The 18,056-nt window shown below is 36.3% G+C and overlaps 1 protein-coding gene across 1 annotated transcript in view; it reads left to right on the top strand.

The window, feature by feature from the left end:
* Positions 1–18,056, top strand: part of TBX20 (T-box transcription factor 20) — a 52,337-nt gene that overhangs the window by 9,701 nt on the left and 24,580 nt on the right. Inside the window, exons 5-6 of the mRNA XM_023183008.2 lie at positions 3,553–3,711; positions 13,170–13,246. Coding sequence (XP_023038776.2) covers positions 3,553–3,711; positions 13,170–13,246 — 236 coding nt within the window. The remainder of the gene's footprint in view (positions 1–3,552; positions 3,712–13,169; positions 13,247–18,056) is intronic.

The following is an 18,056-nucleotide window of genomic DNA, read 5'->3' as shown; positions in this document are numbered from 1 at the left end:
TGAAATAACAAAAGGATTTTATGTCCAAATCAGTTTGAGAAAGTGCTGATTACTCATTATGTAACCTTTTTTTTTTTTTTTTTTTTTTTTTTTTTGGAGAGTTTCGTGAATATTAAAGCATAAAGAAGCCCTGTAATTAAAAACAAAACAATTTGATTTTATGTCAGTATAAAGTTTATGAAAATGTGGAAAAAAGAAAAATTAACTCTATGTTCTTATCAGTAGTTTAATAGAACAAATAGTCATTGATGCAGATCCTTACGTATTTGATAAAATGCCTTTTTAAGGCACTGCTGGGATGTTACTTCATGCTCTTAAATAAAGATTCACATAAAAATTCTGTCTTAGATTTTATGCTAAGAGTACTTTAGATAGACTTCCATAATTTTTTCTTCTTTTAATAATTTTTAATTGATACATAATAATTGTACATATTTATGGGGTACATGTGATATTTGGATACATATATACAATGTGTAAGGATCAAATCTGTGCAATTTAGAGGAAGTGTTTGAAGACCTTCTCAACAAAGATGGTCATAAGTAGACAATAAGAAAGTTCTAGGTTTGGTTTCAAATGGTTGGATTAGACCTGGAACCAAATAAATCACTTTAGGCACTAGCACTACCCCTCTGCCCACAGGAGATCGTGTTTATTACAACCAAGTCAGGGTAGCCACTTAACTCAGGACTCTGCTGGTGGTGCTGTTGGGATATTGGAAGTAGCTTAATATGCTTCTTTTTTTATGTGTTGAAAAAGAAAGTTGATCTTTAAGTTTATTGGCATAATTTTCTTTTCTTTTTTTTAAACATGCTTCCACTTACAAATTTTTTTTGCAGGTTAAAATTTATGAAGTATGGAGTGATTTTTTTGTAGGTCAATGATCATTCTTAATGTCATTTATATTAAAATTTCTTGAACTTTAATGGAAATTTTTGCAGGGAAAAATGAAATTCTTTTATGATTCTAGAATTTTCTATATATGAAGCTTTTAGAGGAATTAGTTGAGTCTTTCCAAAAATACTTGAGAGTCATTTTGAGATCAGTTGTCCATAATTGAAATGCTTTTCTTTTAGCATCAGCTTCGTTGGGTAGTAATAGCTCTAAAGTAGATCTCAGAAGCTCTAGGGTCTAGCCTGGATATACCAAGATTATACCTTAAAAAACTGGTTAGTCTTAGATGGTTGCTTATATACATTTTAGCTTTAAAACTTTTATACTGGTCAGGCACGGTGGCTCACACCTGTAATCCCACTTTGAGAGGTTGAACTGGGAAGATTGCTTGAACTGAGGAGTTTGAAACCAGCCAGGGCAACGTAGAGAGATCCCATCTCTATGAAAACAAAACAAAACAAAAAATTAGCTGGATGTGGTGGCATGCACTTCTAGTCGCAGCTACTTGGGTGGCTGAGGTGGGAGGATCACTTGGGCCTGGGAGGTAGAGGCTACAGCGAGTTGTGATTGTGCCACTGCAATTCATCCTAGGTGACAGAGCAAGACCCTGTCTCAAAAAAAAATTATATTTAATATAACCCTTTATCACCAGAATTAGTGTATTCTGAAAACTTAATACAAGGAAAGATTTTTAGATCCTGTGTTGTTAAGCTAACTTCTTTGAATAGGTTCTGAAGAAGCCTGTCTTACAGATGCAGTTTTAGTTTCAGAAAAGAAAACTTTTTTATTCTCAAGAATTATTTCTTGAGTGAAGCAGAGTCCACATTTCTATTAGTGTTCCTTAGTCCTCAAGTCACAGGAGGGCTTGAGCAGAGAGTCAGGGAGCCCTGAGGTCTCAGAGGCTCAGTCTGGTGTCTGAGTCTGTCCAGTAATCTTCCCCAAAGGAAATTAACCTTCAGGTGGTAGAAGTGGGGAAAGAAGAAGCTTATTTAAAGCTTAGGGCATGTTCCATTTTGGTATGTGTATGTATGGGTGAGTGGGTGTGATTTGAAAATTCTTCCTATCTTCTCAGTAGAATATATGATGAATGTTAATTTTTTTTCTTATATTAGTGATAGGAGGAAAATGTTTGGTTTTGTTGCTTCAACTTTATTCAAGCATTTGGCTGAGGATCAATCACTTGAAATCCTTGGAATAAATGCATTATACAAAGAGATCATATTATCATTCAAAAACATTATTTTGATTCATTTAAAGATCTCCTTTGTTTCAGTTATTCCTGTTCCAGTTTGAGATCATAAAAAGGCAGCATGTTCAAAATTCAATCGCAGTTGAAACCCTGTAACTTTAGGTTGGCTTACATCTCAGCACAGAGAGCGAGTGATTATATATCAGTTATCCCACAGTGACTAGTATTCAACTCTGCTAAAGTCAATCGGCAGAAACACTCATGCCCCACACCCAGGTTAGCCAAGAAAGTTGGGGAGCCATCAGTTGCATGACTAGCAGCAGCAGCCAGCAGAGTGCCATTGGTCCTGCCAGGCTGTTTATCATATGTCACCGAGAATTGCACTCTCCGTGAGTGCAAAAACCCAAAATCTGAATGTTCCAAAATCTGAAACTTTTTGAGCATTGACATGGCACTCAAAGGAAATGCTCATTGGAGCATTTCAGATTTTAGATTTGTAGATTAATCTCACTCAATGTGAGCCCTCTCATCCCCAGAAAGACATACCCCCAACTTTTGCAGACTTAGATAGCTGTCTGGATGGCAGGAGGGAAGATGTGAGAAACCTTTTCTATCTGAAATTGAATTTTATTGCCCTGATTCATAATGGCTAGCTTTTATATTTTATTTAAAAGATATATGAAAAATACTATCTATTGGCTGCCTTGTTAACGAGGGTGTGTTTATGATTTCTGAGTACTTGGCAACTTTTACTGGCTACAGAATGGAAGATGGCTATCATGATTCAAGTTTGGTTTAATAACTGGAAGTTAGAAATCAAGGAAGCTGTCATAAATACTCCTTCTATTACTACTAATAATACAGTTCACATTTACTGAGCACTTCCTGTTTCCTGTCTGCCAGCCCTATGAGGTTAGTACTGTTTTTGCATATGAGAAAACTAGGAATTGGAGAGATGAGATCACTTGGCTCAGGATTAAAGGACTAGAAACTGACAGATTCAAAATTTTAACCCAAGTCTGTCTAACACCACACTGCTTTTCTAAACTCTTTTGTTTTTTTCTCCATAAATAATAGTCTGGCCTCTTAGAATATATGATTTCTTATTCTAGAAAATTTAGATTTGCGTCCTTTGGTCTAACTTGACTAGCAAGCCAAAAGTATTTAAAAGACTATTTTTAAAAATAGGTGAAACTTATCTTTCAGATGACCCCTCCCCCTACCATTTTAGAAAGGACACTCGAAACAACCTGTGTGGTTTGCAGTTGTTTTGGTAAAATGTGATTCACAACAATGACTCTGCAGGATCTTGTGAAAATGATTTGCCTTAAGGCTGGAAAGAGTAGATCCGTATCTTAAAATTGACTTTGAAATGGTAGACCATTTCGTTCTTTCTTGCCTCACTGTAATTTCACCTGTTTAGCAGTATAAGTATGTAAAATTCAGTACTTGCCATCTTTTTGTTGTAGATAATTTTGAACTCAATGCATAAGTACCAGCCAAGGGTGCACATCATTAAGAAGAAAGACCACACAGCCTCACTGCTCAACCTGAAGTCTGAAGAATTTAGAACTTTCATCTTTCCAGAAACAGTTTTTACGGCAGTCACTGCCTACCAGAATCAACTGGTGAGTGTACAGTTCACAATTTAGTTCCTGCATAAGAGAAGGATTTAGGAGGTTCTTACATTTCCTTGGAGAGAAGAGATATCCCAGTACTCAAAATGGATGTTCACTTTGCAGAGAGCTATTGAGTTTCAGTGCTAGGACCTCTAAGAGTGTGTTGAATGACTGTGTATTACACGGTATTTTCTAGAATCTCTATATTATGGGTGAGGTTTTTAAATGCCCACTTCCCCACCCACACTCATCCCAATCTGTCTTCTCACATTTTCTTCTCCAGAAAGTTACTTGCCTCTTTTTCCTCCTTCTGGTAACATGTATAACCATGTTCTTGTTGCTTCATAATGTTTAAAGGCTCAGTTTCTCTGCTGAATTAAACACACCTATTCTATCCAACTGTCCAAACTGCTGATACTTGTGATATTTTGTGAGGTTTATTCAGCTATAGTTTAGGGTGAGATAATTCTGACAAAATGACTTTAAATGTCTTTTTAGATAGTAAACTATAGTAGTACGTAACATCAAGATATCTGATTTATATTATTGAGTTATATGCAGGGTATCCCTAATACAAAAACCCAAAATCTGAATGTTCCAAAATCTGAAACTTTTTGAGCATTGACATGGCACTCAAAGGAAATGCTCATTGGAGCATTTCAGATTTTAGATTTGTAGATTAAGGATGCTTAACCTGTAAGTATAATGCAAAATTCCCAAATCTGAGAAAATCTGAGATCCAAAATACTTTTGGTCCCAAGCATTTCAGATAAGGGATACTCAACCTATATTTTTTACTCTCTGTTGTACATCACATTTAAGATTAATGCATTTCTGGCCAGGTGCGGTGGCTCACGCCAGTAATCCCAGCACTTTGGGAGGCCAGGGTGGGTGGATCACCTGAGGTCAGGAGTTCAAGACCAACCTGGCCAACATGGTGAAACCCTGTCTCTACTAAAAATACAAAAATTACCTGGGTGTGGTAGCAGGTGCCTGTAGTCCCAGCTACTCGGGAGGCTGAGGCAGGAGAATTGCTTGAACCTGGGAACCTGGGAGGTGGAGGTTGCAGTGAGCTGCGCTCCAGCCTGGGCGACAAAGTGAGACTCCACCTCAAAAAAATAAATAAAATTTAAAAAAGTAAGCTTAATGCATTTCTTCATCCACAGGGCTTACATCCAACTTAGTAAATATTTATCAAGGCCATACTAAGGGCCATGTACTGATACATACTCCCCATACATTTTCTTCTTTTGTGCCTAGTGTAAGCTTTAGGAGCTGTGGCAGTACTAACACTCCATAGGTGAGGAAGCTGAAGCTAAGAGAGGGTGAGTAACTTCTCTCTGTCAGAAAGGACCAGCAATAGAATTCTTTTTCATACGCTTGAGTATAAAAGGAAGTCACATGCTCAGTTTACTTGACACATTCAGTTGTTCATGACCTCTCTGTGTCTTTGTGTCTTGTGTTTGTTTCATTGGTCATAGGTAGCCAAGACTGTTGCTCTCCTCTTGTCTTGATGTTGTTAGGTTTTGGGTTCTGAGTGAGTAGCTGTTAGATGCTGCCTGGCAGTGGCTCAGAGTCCAGAGGAGGATGGTCACCTGGAAGTGAGGTGGTGTGGAGACTCTCGGGAAAGGCAAGATGAAGCTGACATCACAGCCAGCCTCACACAAATGAGATAGTAGAAGCCTGGAAACGGGATGTGGGCAGGCGGCCAGAGTGGATGCATGTAAGGCTTACTCTCCTAGGATTTCTGTACAACTTTGAGTAGATTTCATTTCACCAGTGGCTGCTATTTTCCTTACCTATATATTAGGGCCAAGAACTGACAAGACCATTTTAGGGGATTGCTGTGAAGATCAAACATAGTGATGTGTGTAGGCTTGTTCCAAACAAGCCCTTGGAAGCTGTAAGTTGCTCTGTAAATAAGGCATGTGGTTATGATTGGGCTATCTCAGAAATGTCAAAAGAGAATTTGTCACCATTGGGATTTTAAAATTTTAGTGGTGTATTAGTTAATGAGATAAATTAAGGCACAATTATTATCACTCTGGTCATCTTATAGTAAAGATAAGTATTGTAACCTTTGAATTATCTCCAACATGATAACACAGGAGTGGAAACATTCACAGAATGCCCAAGCTAAAAGTTAGGGGTTAGATGGAAGCCTTCAAAGGCCTAAAGCACTAATGCTATTTCTCTGAGAATCTGGAACACTGAAACCAGCAATCCTGTTTTTAATTTATTTGAGGGCACATGGAATGCAAATATCTTAGGCTCCAAAAAGATTCCTAAAACATTCCATTCATTTTACACTAATTGATTTTATAGCTTTTATAATATATACCAAGCTAATATATTATAACAATTTAAATTTACGCTAACTTAAGAAACCTTATTGATGTTTGGGAATGACATAGACACTTGTCATGTGGAAACCTCATTCCTTTTATCATAATTCTTTTTAAAGAGGGCCAAAGCAAGAAGAGGTAAATTGTTTTCTTCTTTATTTTTTTAGTGAAAATTATAGAGACAAAGAAAAATTAAAATTTCTAGTAAACTTTAAAGTATAATGCCTGAGATTTGGTTTAATAGGTGAGACAGCAAGCCTGCCTAAGTGTTGGTGGGACCTCTCATATCATAGGAGGGTCTTAATTACATAATACAAATAACAATAACTACCATTTGGGTACTTACTATGTGCAAGACACTACTTGAATTCATAATCATACTTGATCTTCTCAACGATATTGTGAGATAGGAACAATCGTAATTTTATTCAGCATCATACAGTTGGGGTAATTGAGGCACGAGTTAAAATTTAAGTCATCTGAAGTGACCTTGCTCCTCCCATTGCAGATTTGTATTCAGGTGGTTAAGATTCAAGAGGGAGTGCCCTTAACCTCTAAGCTGTGAGTGCAGAAGCAGAACTTCACCCCCTCTCAGCTCTTGGCCCTGATAGACTCTGAGACATCAATTTTAGAGGGCATCAACTCTTTATGCTCTTTTTTTTTTTTTTTAAACAAATGTGCTGCTCACACCACACATCAGCAAGTGTAACACAATGATGATCATCTTAAACAGGAGGTCAGAACATCTGCTGGTACTCACTGCATCCAACTGGAGCCACATCTTTAATGACATTTTCTCATTTAATTCTTGTTTTTCCACTCAATTTTTTATTTAGAACAAGTTTCAGATATACAAAAAACTAAACAAATAGTAAAATGAACCTCACATGCCTTCCACCCAGATTCAGCAATGCCAAATTTGCTTTTCCCCCAAATTTTCTCTTTCCTCCCTCTTCCTCTCTCTCTATGCATATGTACTTCCCCTCTTCCTTCCCATTTTCTTCCCTCCCCTTTTAAAACTAAGTTGCATGCCTCATGACACTTCTAAACACTCTGTAAGCCTATTCTGACAGTTAGGACATTATTTTTGTAATACCAACATCTTTATCACAGTTAAGAACATTTATAAGAATTTGTTCTTTTTATCACCTAATACTCAGTTTATATTAAAATTTTCAGGATAGACCAACTGTCCCCAAACCCCCTCTGAACTAGGATCCAGCTAAAATTCATGGTTTGGATTTATTTCTTTTAATTTAGAAAACTCTTTCCACATTTTTTTCTAAACACCTCATTCAATTCTGACACTGATGCCTTGAAGAAGGCCCCACGAGTCCCATTTTGTAGAATTAGAAATTGAGGTCAGAGTGGTTAAGACATTCACCCAAGGTCACAAATCTGGTAAGCGACAGAACCAGTATGAGGTTTTGATCTTCTGGGTTTTAATTCCTTCTTTTTGGTGACATCATGATAGATTGCAAGGCCAAGGAAGTGGTGACCACTGACAGTGTCATCGAAAACTGACCTTGAAAATATGGGTAATGGAAATAGGTGAAGATACTAATACACACATTTCAACACAAGTTGCTCCTTTTGCAAAGGTTTATTTCTAATTAATATCATAAATGACATCAAAATCCAGCCATCAGTGCCCAGCTATTCTTTCTTGCATTAAGTATAAATATGATTAGTATGTCATTTCATTGCTGAGTAACCACAATGAAAGTGACTAAATTCAGAATTAATTTTCTCGTAGATATTACTATGTCTGAGTTTATTTTTCTATATCCACCTTTAAAACCATAGCCCCTTGCACAAAGCCATAGGCCTTTAAAATAGAAATCCAGTTAATAGTCAACAATTTGATTTGGTGTCCTAACAGGCCAGTTTTGCAAATGGTTTATAAACCTCGTAAGACCAATCAAAATTCATCTTGTAGGTGCTCAGTAAACATATGTTTAGTGAATAAATGAACTTGTGGGTTAGCATTTTCGTTAGTCCGATGTCATTTTCTAGAGTTATCCTTGACTCTTTCTAGACCTTCTACCATCTACTTTGACTTCACTGCTCTGCCAAGTTTGTGTAGTAAGTTTCCTATAACATACAATAATTATCCTGCAGCATATAATAGCCTATAATATATAATAAATATGTAGGAAATAGAGTAAATATATACTAGGTATAGTATTAGAATTTTTTCACATAAAAAGAACAGAGAGGGAGGAGAAAAGAGAGGAAGATATAAAAATTCACATTTAGGACCACTTTCGTATATCTTAAGCTTTGGATATGACTGCTATTTTTATGTCTATTGAAATTCAAGTCAGAGTTTCCAAAACAATTTGTGAAAAAATTCCTCATTTATTGTGCCTTGTAGTTTCATTTATAAGTAATGAAAATAGGACCTTTTATTTGCTGTTTCTTTCTCTGGTTTTTGCAAGGGAATGATTGCATTTCTTTACATTATTGGATAAAAGCTAAATACATTACACTTTCAACAAACTATTTTATAATTTAAGATTGAAAGGTCATGCATTGTTTTTGAGCAGGCAGAACATTGCTGTAGAGTTGAAGTGTAGGTCAAGTTTCATTTTTAAATGCCTTTGGTCAGATATTTTCCTGATAATTGGAGAAATGGTCTCTGAGGGCCAATTTTACCTTGTGGCTGGGAACCCTAGCTGGATTCAGAGTCCAGTGATACTGTACAGAATAAACACTGCAAAAGGTCCCCTTCTCTTTTGCACAGCAGGTAGTGTCACCATTTGCCCTCCACACATTTATTTAAAAATAATAGAGATGCCAAAAGAGTGAACATTCTGGTTAGGAATTGCATTATGTTCTTCTGTATTATTTCAATACATGAAAAAGCAGGGTTGTGTTTTGGACTGAATTAGTAATTTGGATATATGTAGACCCACACTAAACAGCAGCATTTCTTAAGCACATACTACTAACCATGCTTGTTAGTGTTTTCTCTTGATGAAGTGAGAAACTTTGCTGCTTTTAAGAATTTTTGAGTTATAAAGAAGCCATACCTCTGGTTTCTGTACATACAATGTTTGGTAGCTGATTTATTTTTGATACTTCTTTTAGGATTACGTTTGATACAGGTGATTTGTTCAACAGCATTACAAGCTGCAGGCATCCTCTCTTTGGACATGAATGAAATGGTGTCCAACTGAAATCACTGTCTGTAACTCAGTTTCTTTTTCTCATCAATTCTCAAGTGTTTTTTTTTTTTTTATTTATCCCAAATTTCATAAAGAGATTAAAACTACACCTTAAAAAATGAATTTCTTTATAGCTACTGGCCTTTATTTAAATATTGTGGCATAAACTCTATATCTGATCTTTTAAAATGTATGATTACTTAGAATGTTAAAATTTTGCTATTTAAAAATTATTTTATCTTTAAATTTAAAAAATGAAATACTTTTCCTGTGAATTCATGGTTTCACTTAGTTCATAATTGGTGAAAAGGTGAGATCATATTTCTGACTGTGCTTGTTCTTGAGGTAAAACTCAACAAATATTTGTGGGGTTCTTATTGTGGACACCCTAGTAGATTCAGAGTCTAGTGACAGTGGGCTACAAGGAACATGTTGGGCTCACAAAGAAGTTTAATCCACAATCCCTGTGCTGCTAATTATTAATACCCCATAAAAGCTGTTCAGAAATGTGTAGCATCAACCCAGAGCTCCCATACGATTTTAGTGATAATAAATCCGTTCAGGTTTTTTCTGCTCTCATGTGCAAAACCAATTATTTTCTCTAGAATTAGATTAAGTAGAAATAGAGAAAGTAATTTTTGAATTCTTTTTCTAATTAGTGCACTAAAATTAAGTCATTGCTGTAGTTGATTGATAAATCTGGGTGTATAAGAGCACCTTGTACTATTCTTGCAACTTTCCTGAAGTTTGAAATTATATCAAAATGTAAAGAAATTTCCACTGATACTCCTAGGAATTATGAAAGTTGGATTAAAATGATATTCGAAGTAGATAATTCTCAAAATGAGAGAAAATTCGAAGAAATCTGAAAACTCATGTTGAATTTAAGTTACTCCTTTGCTCAGAGTATGGCAGTATTATTAGATATGGTGACACATCAGTTGAGCAACACGTGTTTTGAGAGTATGTATTTTCTGTGGTATTAGAGCACTGAAGAATTTAAGATAACTTCTCAATCATATTCTGAACCAATAGTCTTTATCTTTTGAAAAAAGAACAAGAAATGTGATTTTCAGAATTCTTTTCAGAGATAAAATATGTCAAAAGTCCATCTTTAATCATTAGAACAGATAGGTAATATCTTCTACCCTTTTCGTTTGTAAAGACTCAGAAAAAGCTTGATACATTCATATCTTAGAGAGATGGCTGTAAACAGTTCTTTCAAAATGATTTTTTCATCAGATATATTATCTGTTGTTGTCTGTAGAAAATTTTATCCATTGGCAAGCCTCTTTACTTTCAATTTTATAAATGTGCTATTTAAAGGCAGGCTTACCTTTATTGCTCCACCTCACAGTTTCAGTTTGAAAATTTCCTGTGGGTTTGATTCACCCTTAATGTCTCTAACTGTGTGTTGGAGGTGGTGCCACCTTCTTTAACATCATTTAGAGGCAGTTCCAGCTCTGATTAGCTGTGCGTGTCATCCCGACATCTAGCGCAGTGCATGTGCATGGTGATTAATCCTCATTATTTGCTGATGAATTATTGTGAAAGCATATTAATGAACTATAAAGTACTTCAGGAGTAGAACGTATTTTAAATATAGTTGTTCATTACAAAGAGGCATAGCTCATGTCTTGGAGGATTTTAAAATCTTGTTGATATTTGTAATTGTAGACTATATTGATTGCCTGGGCTTTAGAAGATGTTTGTAATTTATTTCAAACAAAAAAATACTTTCTCCTTCCTCCCAAAACTGACCTTCAAAAACAAGTCCTAGTCAGAATGAGTGGATGAAACAAGACTTCCTTACCAATGCCATAGCATAGCTATTTTCTTTAGCTGCTCAACAGTGAATGTTCATGGGCTAAAAATGAGCATTTCTGAGGCAAATGTGTTTTTGTTTTGTTTTGTTCTGCTTTGTTTTGGAGGCAGAATCTTGCTCTGTCGCCCAGCTGGAGTGCAGTGGTAGGATCTCGGCTCACTGCAAGCTCCCTCCTGGGTTCACACCATTCTCCCACCTCAGCCTCCCAAGTAGCTGGGACTACAGGCACCTGCCACCACGCCCAGCTAAAGTTTTTGTATTTTTCGTAGAGACGGGGTTTCACTGTGTTAGCCAGGCTGGTCTCGATCTCCTGACCTTGTGATCTGCCCGCCTCGGCCTCCCAAAGTGCTGGGATTATAGGCGTGAACAAATGTTTTTTAAAATTAGTATTATCAAAGAGTTAATCTTATAATTTGCCAGTGTTATTGATAGAGGAGTCTTTCTGGCTGGGTTAGTATGGGGGGTTTCATTTTAAGCGAGGCATGAATAGTTTCTTTGCAGCTTGTGCCTTGGTTTAGATCACTTTCAGAAACCATAAAAAAGAAAAAAACCACATTTCTTTTGAAATGAAAAAAGAAATTCCTCACGTGTTAACAGTTTAAAGTGTTCTATAGATGTACTCCGGCTGGGGAGAAAGTTGCTTTTTGGCAAGAGTATTTCTTTTTTTCTTTTCTTTTTTTTTTCTTTTGAGAGAGTCTTGCCCTTGCTCTTGTTGCCCAGACTGGAGTGCAGTGGCGTGATCTCAGCTCGCTGCAGCCTCTGCCTCCTAGGTTCAGGTGATTCTCCTGCCTCAGCCTCCTGAGTAGGTGGGATTACAGGCACATGCCACCATGCCTGGCTAATTTTTTATTTTTAGTAGAGGCGGGGTTTCACCATGTTGGTCAGGCTGGTCTTGAACTCCTGACTTTGTGGTCTGCCTGCCTGGGCCTCCCAAAGTGCTGGGATTACAGGCGTGAGCCATGGTGCCTGGCCTGGCAAGAGGTATTTCAAACTATCTGTTTTGATTGTGTACTCCTTACTTTGAAAGAAGAAGACATGCCTGTAACTTTTTTCCCCCATGTTAAGAATCTTTAGCATGCATTTCTCTCTAAAGGTGACCATGGGTTCTAATTTTGATACTGAGAAGCTATGACTCCTTAAAGGTTCTCTTGGTTCTAATTCAGTTACTGACCAGCTGAATCTTGGCCCTTGTGCTTTTTGAGTCTGTGTGTGATTATCTGTCGGATAAGACCATGGGCTAGATGGTCTCTCAGCTTCTGTTCAGCTCTAACAATTCCAGGATTTTCCATGTTGAGTATCTTTTAATCAGTGTTTCCTGTAATTTTTTGTTGCAACTTAATGTATTCTCCTTCAGAGGCATGGTGCATATAATTTCATGGATCTTTTTACACTAATAGTAGTACTATGGGAATTCTGAACACCACAGCATGGACATTTAATATTTCAGACTGTGATTATTATTAGAATGTATTTTTCCATAAAAACATAGAATTTATAAATAACATTTCATGGAAGGATAACAAAAGATGGACTAATTTGATTCTGATTTAGTCAAATGGAAAGGGAAATAGGAGAAAATTTCTATTCAGAAGGCTTTATGTCATGTATATCAATATCATATTGAACATGAGGCTATTATTGGCCATTTTACCTTTTATCTATTATGGTATGTGTATGTACTCACAGTATTAAAAAAGATGTCACCAAGTCAAATGAGACTGCATTCTTACTTTCATTCCTATCAGTGCTGGAATTCTGCATAATTATCCCATTTAGGTGGCTCTCCCATTCCTCAGTTCAGCCCTAGCCTTTGACATATTATATAATATATTAAATACTACACACCCCAGTTCACATCTACTTTTGCCTCAAAGGCTCCCATCCCTAATTGTATCTATCTGTCGACCTCCAGCCTGTCCTTAGTACTCCTCTCTGAGGCCTTCCCCTCCCATCCCACCTGGGTGGGATTTGTCCCTCTCGTGAACATGTGTAGCACTTTCCACCCTTCTCACGACACTGAGAAACATTAAGATATTCTTGGTGTGCTATGGAGAATGAACAAACTATTTCTGATTTTACTTCCTTGACCTCAGAAATGATACTGTTTTGTACCCATTCTTTCTCCAGATAACGAAGCTGAAAATAGATAGCAATCCTTTTGCCAAAGGATTCCGGGATTCCTCCAGGCTCACTGACATTGAGAGGTAATGAGAATTTTCTGTTTACTTTCTTGTTCAGATAAGATCAAGAGAAGAGGGAGTTTGTAACAACACACTCCTTTCGACACCAGAGAATCATAACCTTACTATGTATAGTCTTCTATTCTCTGTGCCCCATTCCTGGTACATATGCAACTGCTTAAGTCTGACAGCTATTGTGACTGGATCTATTATATGCTTAATTTCTGAGTAAAATAGTTTCTTTGGTCAGGACATTTATTCTACTATAAAAAATAGGGCTTTGTTGTTATTAAATACTTAGTCCTCTTGATATTCTGAAGCTTCATGTCTCAATGAGTGGCAGTCTGTAGAGAAACAGAACCGTGATAGCCTTTTACCTTCCCAAGTAGACATATTTGCTAACACAAAGAGTGTAAGGGTAGTTTGGAATTTTAAAACAATGAGATGTAATTTAGTTCAAGGTCACATAATTTTACCAATATAGTAGACTGCTTATATTTAATAGGAGAGACATCAGGCAGGCCTCAGGACCTCTAAGAAGAAAAGTAAAATCATGTGCCTGTAACTTACCCTACTTTTTACTCAATTAAAATGGTTCTTGCAGTTTGAGACCATTGAGGTGATGAGTAATGACTATATGGAGATACATATTTTGCCCAGTATGAACATCAAAAATTGTTTTTCAAAGAGAAGATTTTTAAACCTGACTGATTATTTGTACTTCTTAAACACACTAATTCTTTTATGTGGCCCAGTGTCTTGGTTGACCAGGGAAGTTCCCTAAACACCAGAACCACTGATTTACTTTATCTCTACATCTTTGTGTAATTTCCCTACTAACTGCTGCACATTTCTGCTGCACTCTTTGTTACCCACATAGCCACATCTCCTGACCTCAGCACTTCTGTCTAACCTATCTTGGCAACTCAAATTAAGAGATAATTACATATTTTAACAACCCCTGTCTCAGCCTTCCTAAGCCTTCCCAAGTGGCAGAATGTGAGGTGGAGGTTTGATTTAGGGGAACAGACTTAGAGGCTCAGTGGGGAAACAGAGGAGCTAGCTGGAGAGGCTGAATGTTGGGCAGGAACTATGGGATTTGAGCAGAAAAGAAAGATTAAATAGTTGGAGAGCTTGACAAGTTGGTTGGAAGTGTCGAGATCGGGAAAAGAAACTTGAGCTTGTGATTGAAAATCCGTTGCAAAGTGCAGAGAGAAGGCAAGTGGTAACTCTCAAATTAGGTGGGATACAAGTCACTGAGAATGTGGTACCAGCAGTGAGGGGGCAACAAAGGAGTCCACTTGCAAAAGGCAACTTCATTTAGGCATGACTTTATTTCCTGTTTCTGAGGGCCAGAAGCCCTGCTGCAGTGGGTTTATGCAGTTGGGATTGTTATAAGTGAACTTTTTCTCAGTTTTATTCAGATATTAAGTAAGAATGGAGACAGTGATGCAGTGGGGTGATAGTGCTATCTGTTTTTATAGTGTGTGTCATATTTTCTGTCTCAGACCATGGGGGTATGCACGATATATTGGGAGAAAAAAAAGTTAGGGCTTAGAGTCTCACCTCTGCCTTCTCCTGGGTGAGTGATCCTGAAGAAGTCACCAGACTTCTGAGTCTGTTCCCTCATCTAGAAAATGGAAAAAATAACCCTGCTCACCTCAGAGGTTTATTCTGAGAATCAAATAAGCTGGCATTTATGACAGCATTTTATAAATCTAAAAATGTAAAATAATTAACAAGTTCTTCATCTTGTTATATGAGCATTTCATCTAATAACTTTTATCCCACGTAACTCTATGTTTCATAGTCTTAATAAACTACTCCTAGAGTAAAAATAGCCTTGTAGTTGCACATGAGTTTACAAGATAGGAGGTACTCAGTCTGACTGCTCTTTAGAACGGCAGATTTGATAATGCATGCGGCCACATTTTCCACTTATTGAATAAGCATCCTGATGTGGGAGCACTCACATGTACACGAAGCTAAGTAGCTTTCAATGGTCTGAGGGCAAAGACAGCACTCTTTACATGACTAGCTGAAAGTTTGCAAGATGACCTAAGTAGTGTGAAATTGGCCGAGGTTTTGGATTTCATTTCCAGATATTTAAGTCTGAATTTTTCATAAACAGCCTTTGGGGATGGGACAAATCAGATCAATTGATCTTTAGAGACCTAAAGAAATTAAATTAGTCTGGAGTCAGTTACTGCACTAAACCATCTAGTAATTGAATTGCTCCTTGTAACTGATTGAAAACAGCCCTATCCTTAACAATATAGGGAGCTTTTCTTTGTAAGAGATCTGAGAGAAAAACACATCTTTTTATGACATGATGACAGATATTGCACTTTTCTAACCTAATTGAATATGATGTTATAAATATGTGACCTTAATGATTTCAAGTTTCCTGTTTCAGATTTACAACTTAATGTGTGGGACACCCAAACAAAAATGCCTTTAGGATTGGATCTGTTGGCTTATACCTCAAAATTCACAGTTTTAATCCTTCTACAGCTACACAAGCTTTTGGGATACTCTTAAAGGTGTTTTAGTTTTCTTGCTCTAATTTTATTAGGTTCCATTGAGGTACTTGAATGTCTCACTTTGTGTGTAGCCTTGCTCTTCAGGGACATCGTCTTCCTCATTTCTAAAAGAAAACCCACCTCACTGGCAAAAATAAAAAGTATTTTCATTACTGCTTTGTAATATACCTACCATGGTCAACCAGGAAGCAAACCAAAAGCCCAAAGGGATATCTTTATATAATCTAATGTCTGGTTTCTCAGATTGGGGAAACAATTATTGGCTGGTTTCATATAATAACAAGCTTTAGACAGTCATTCGTTGGCATTTTGTGTTTCTTTTTGGGGGGAGGTGCGGTTAACTTTGTCCAGTACACTTCTGAGAAAGGAAAAATAACTGGGAGGAGTTATCTATGTTGTATTCAAAATTAAGTTTCTTTCACTAATTTTTTTCTTTTTACTAAAAGAGTTTGTGTGCATTGCCAAAAAATCAGAAAATACGGACAAGTAAGAAAAAGAGCATAAAAAAGCAGTGAAACTCCATTTCCTTAGAGATGACCACTGGCAAAACCCATTATATATTCTTTCAGATACTTTCTTATGCACATGTGAACATTTACTTCCTTTAAAGTTTATCTTGCCAACTATATTATTTTTAATTTTCCCCCTTAATATAAATAGATATATGTCTGCAGTACACTTTTTATTGGCTTTCTAATTTTCCATTATATGCTCTAATTTATTCGACTAATCCTATGCATTAGTTATTTAGGTTTCTGATTTTTTGCTGTTACAAATAGTGCCAGGAAGAAAATACATATCTTTATACATCTTCTTAATTATTACCATAAGATAAATATCCACAAATTAAAATGCTGAGTCAAAGGATTTTTTTTTTTTTATCATAGTATTATTTTTAATTGTTTAAAAATTTGGAAAAAGAACCCAAATATTCAATAATAGAAGAATGGTTTAATAAACTTCATAGCCATGCAATAGAGGTTTTAGAAATTGTGGTAAAATATATATAACATAAAATTGACCATTTTAACCATTTTAAAGTGTACAATTCAGTGACATTAAGTACATTCATGATGTCGCGTAACCATCACTGCTATCCGTTTCCAGAATGTTTTCATCATCCCAAATAGAAACTCTGTACCCATTAAAATAACTTCCAATTTACTGTCCCTTTGAGGCCCTGATAATCTGTATCCTACTTTCTGCATCTATGAATTTATCTAGTCTGGGTACCTTATATAAGTGGAAAGATGTATAGTCATGAGTCACTTAACAGGAGGGCTGCTTTCTGAGAAATGCATTGTTTAGAGATTTTGTCATTGTGAAAACATCATAGAGTGTATTTACACAAACCCAGATGGTACAGCCTACTACACACGTAGGCTATTTGGTATGGCCTATTGATCCTAGACTACAAACCGTACTGTGTTGCATGTTACTGTACTGAATACTGCAGGCAGCTGTAAAGCAAGGGTAGGTATTTATGAACCTAAACATTAAAAAGGCATAGTAAAAATACAGTGTAAAACATAAAAAGTGGTACACCTGTATAGGGCACTCACCATGAATGGAGCTTAAGGTCTGGAATTTGCTCTGGGTGAGTGGTCAGTGAATATGAAGGCCCAGGATATTGCTGTACACTACTGTAGACTTTATAAACACTGTACACTTAGGCTATACCAAATTTATAAAGAATATTTTTCTTTAAGAATAAATTAACCATAGCTTATTGTAACTGTTTTACTTTCTAAACTTTTTAACTTTTTTTTAACTTTTTGACTCTCCTTTAAGAGGTTAGCTTAAAACATACACATTGTACAACTGTAGAAAAACATTTTTCTTTATATCCTTATTCTGTAAGTTATTTCAATTTTTTTTTTTTTTTTTTTTTACTTTTTAAACATTTTTATTAAAACCTAAGACATAATCAGACACATCAGGCCTACCATGGGTCAGGATTATCAATATCACTGTCTTACACCTCCACATCTTCTGTCACTGAACGTCTTCAGGGGCAATAACACACATCTCCTGTAATGATAATGCCTTCTTCTGGAATACCTGCCAGAGGATCTGCCTGAGACTGTTTCACAGTTAACTTTTTTTTTTTTTTTTGATAAGTAGAAGGAGTACACCATGAAATAATTATAAAAATTATAGCATAGTACATATACAAACCAGTAACATCATTGTTATCACTATCAAGTATGATGTACTTTATACAAACATGTGAGTAACGTGTTATGCTGCTGCATTATGATGGCTGTGATGTCACTAGGTGATAGACATTT

This window comes from Piliocolobus tephrosceles, chromosome 8 (genome assembly GCF_002776525.5).
Source record: "Piliocolobus tephrosceles isolate RC106 chromosome 8, ASM277652v3, whole genome shotgun sequence".
NCBI classification, from domain to species: Eukaryota; Metazoa; Chordata; class Mammalia; order Primates; family Cercopithecidae; genus Piliocolobus; species Piliocolobus tephrosceles.
The sequence above is the reverse complement of the archived record's forward strand: the minus strand, read 5'-3'. Positions and strand labels throughout refer to the sequence as shown.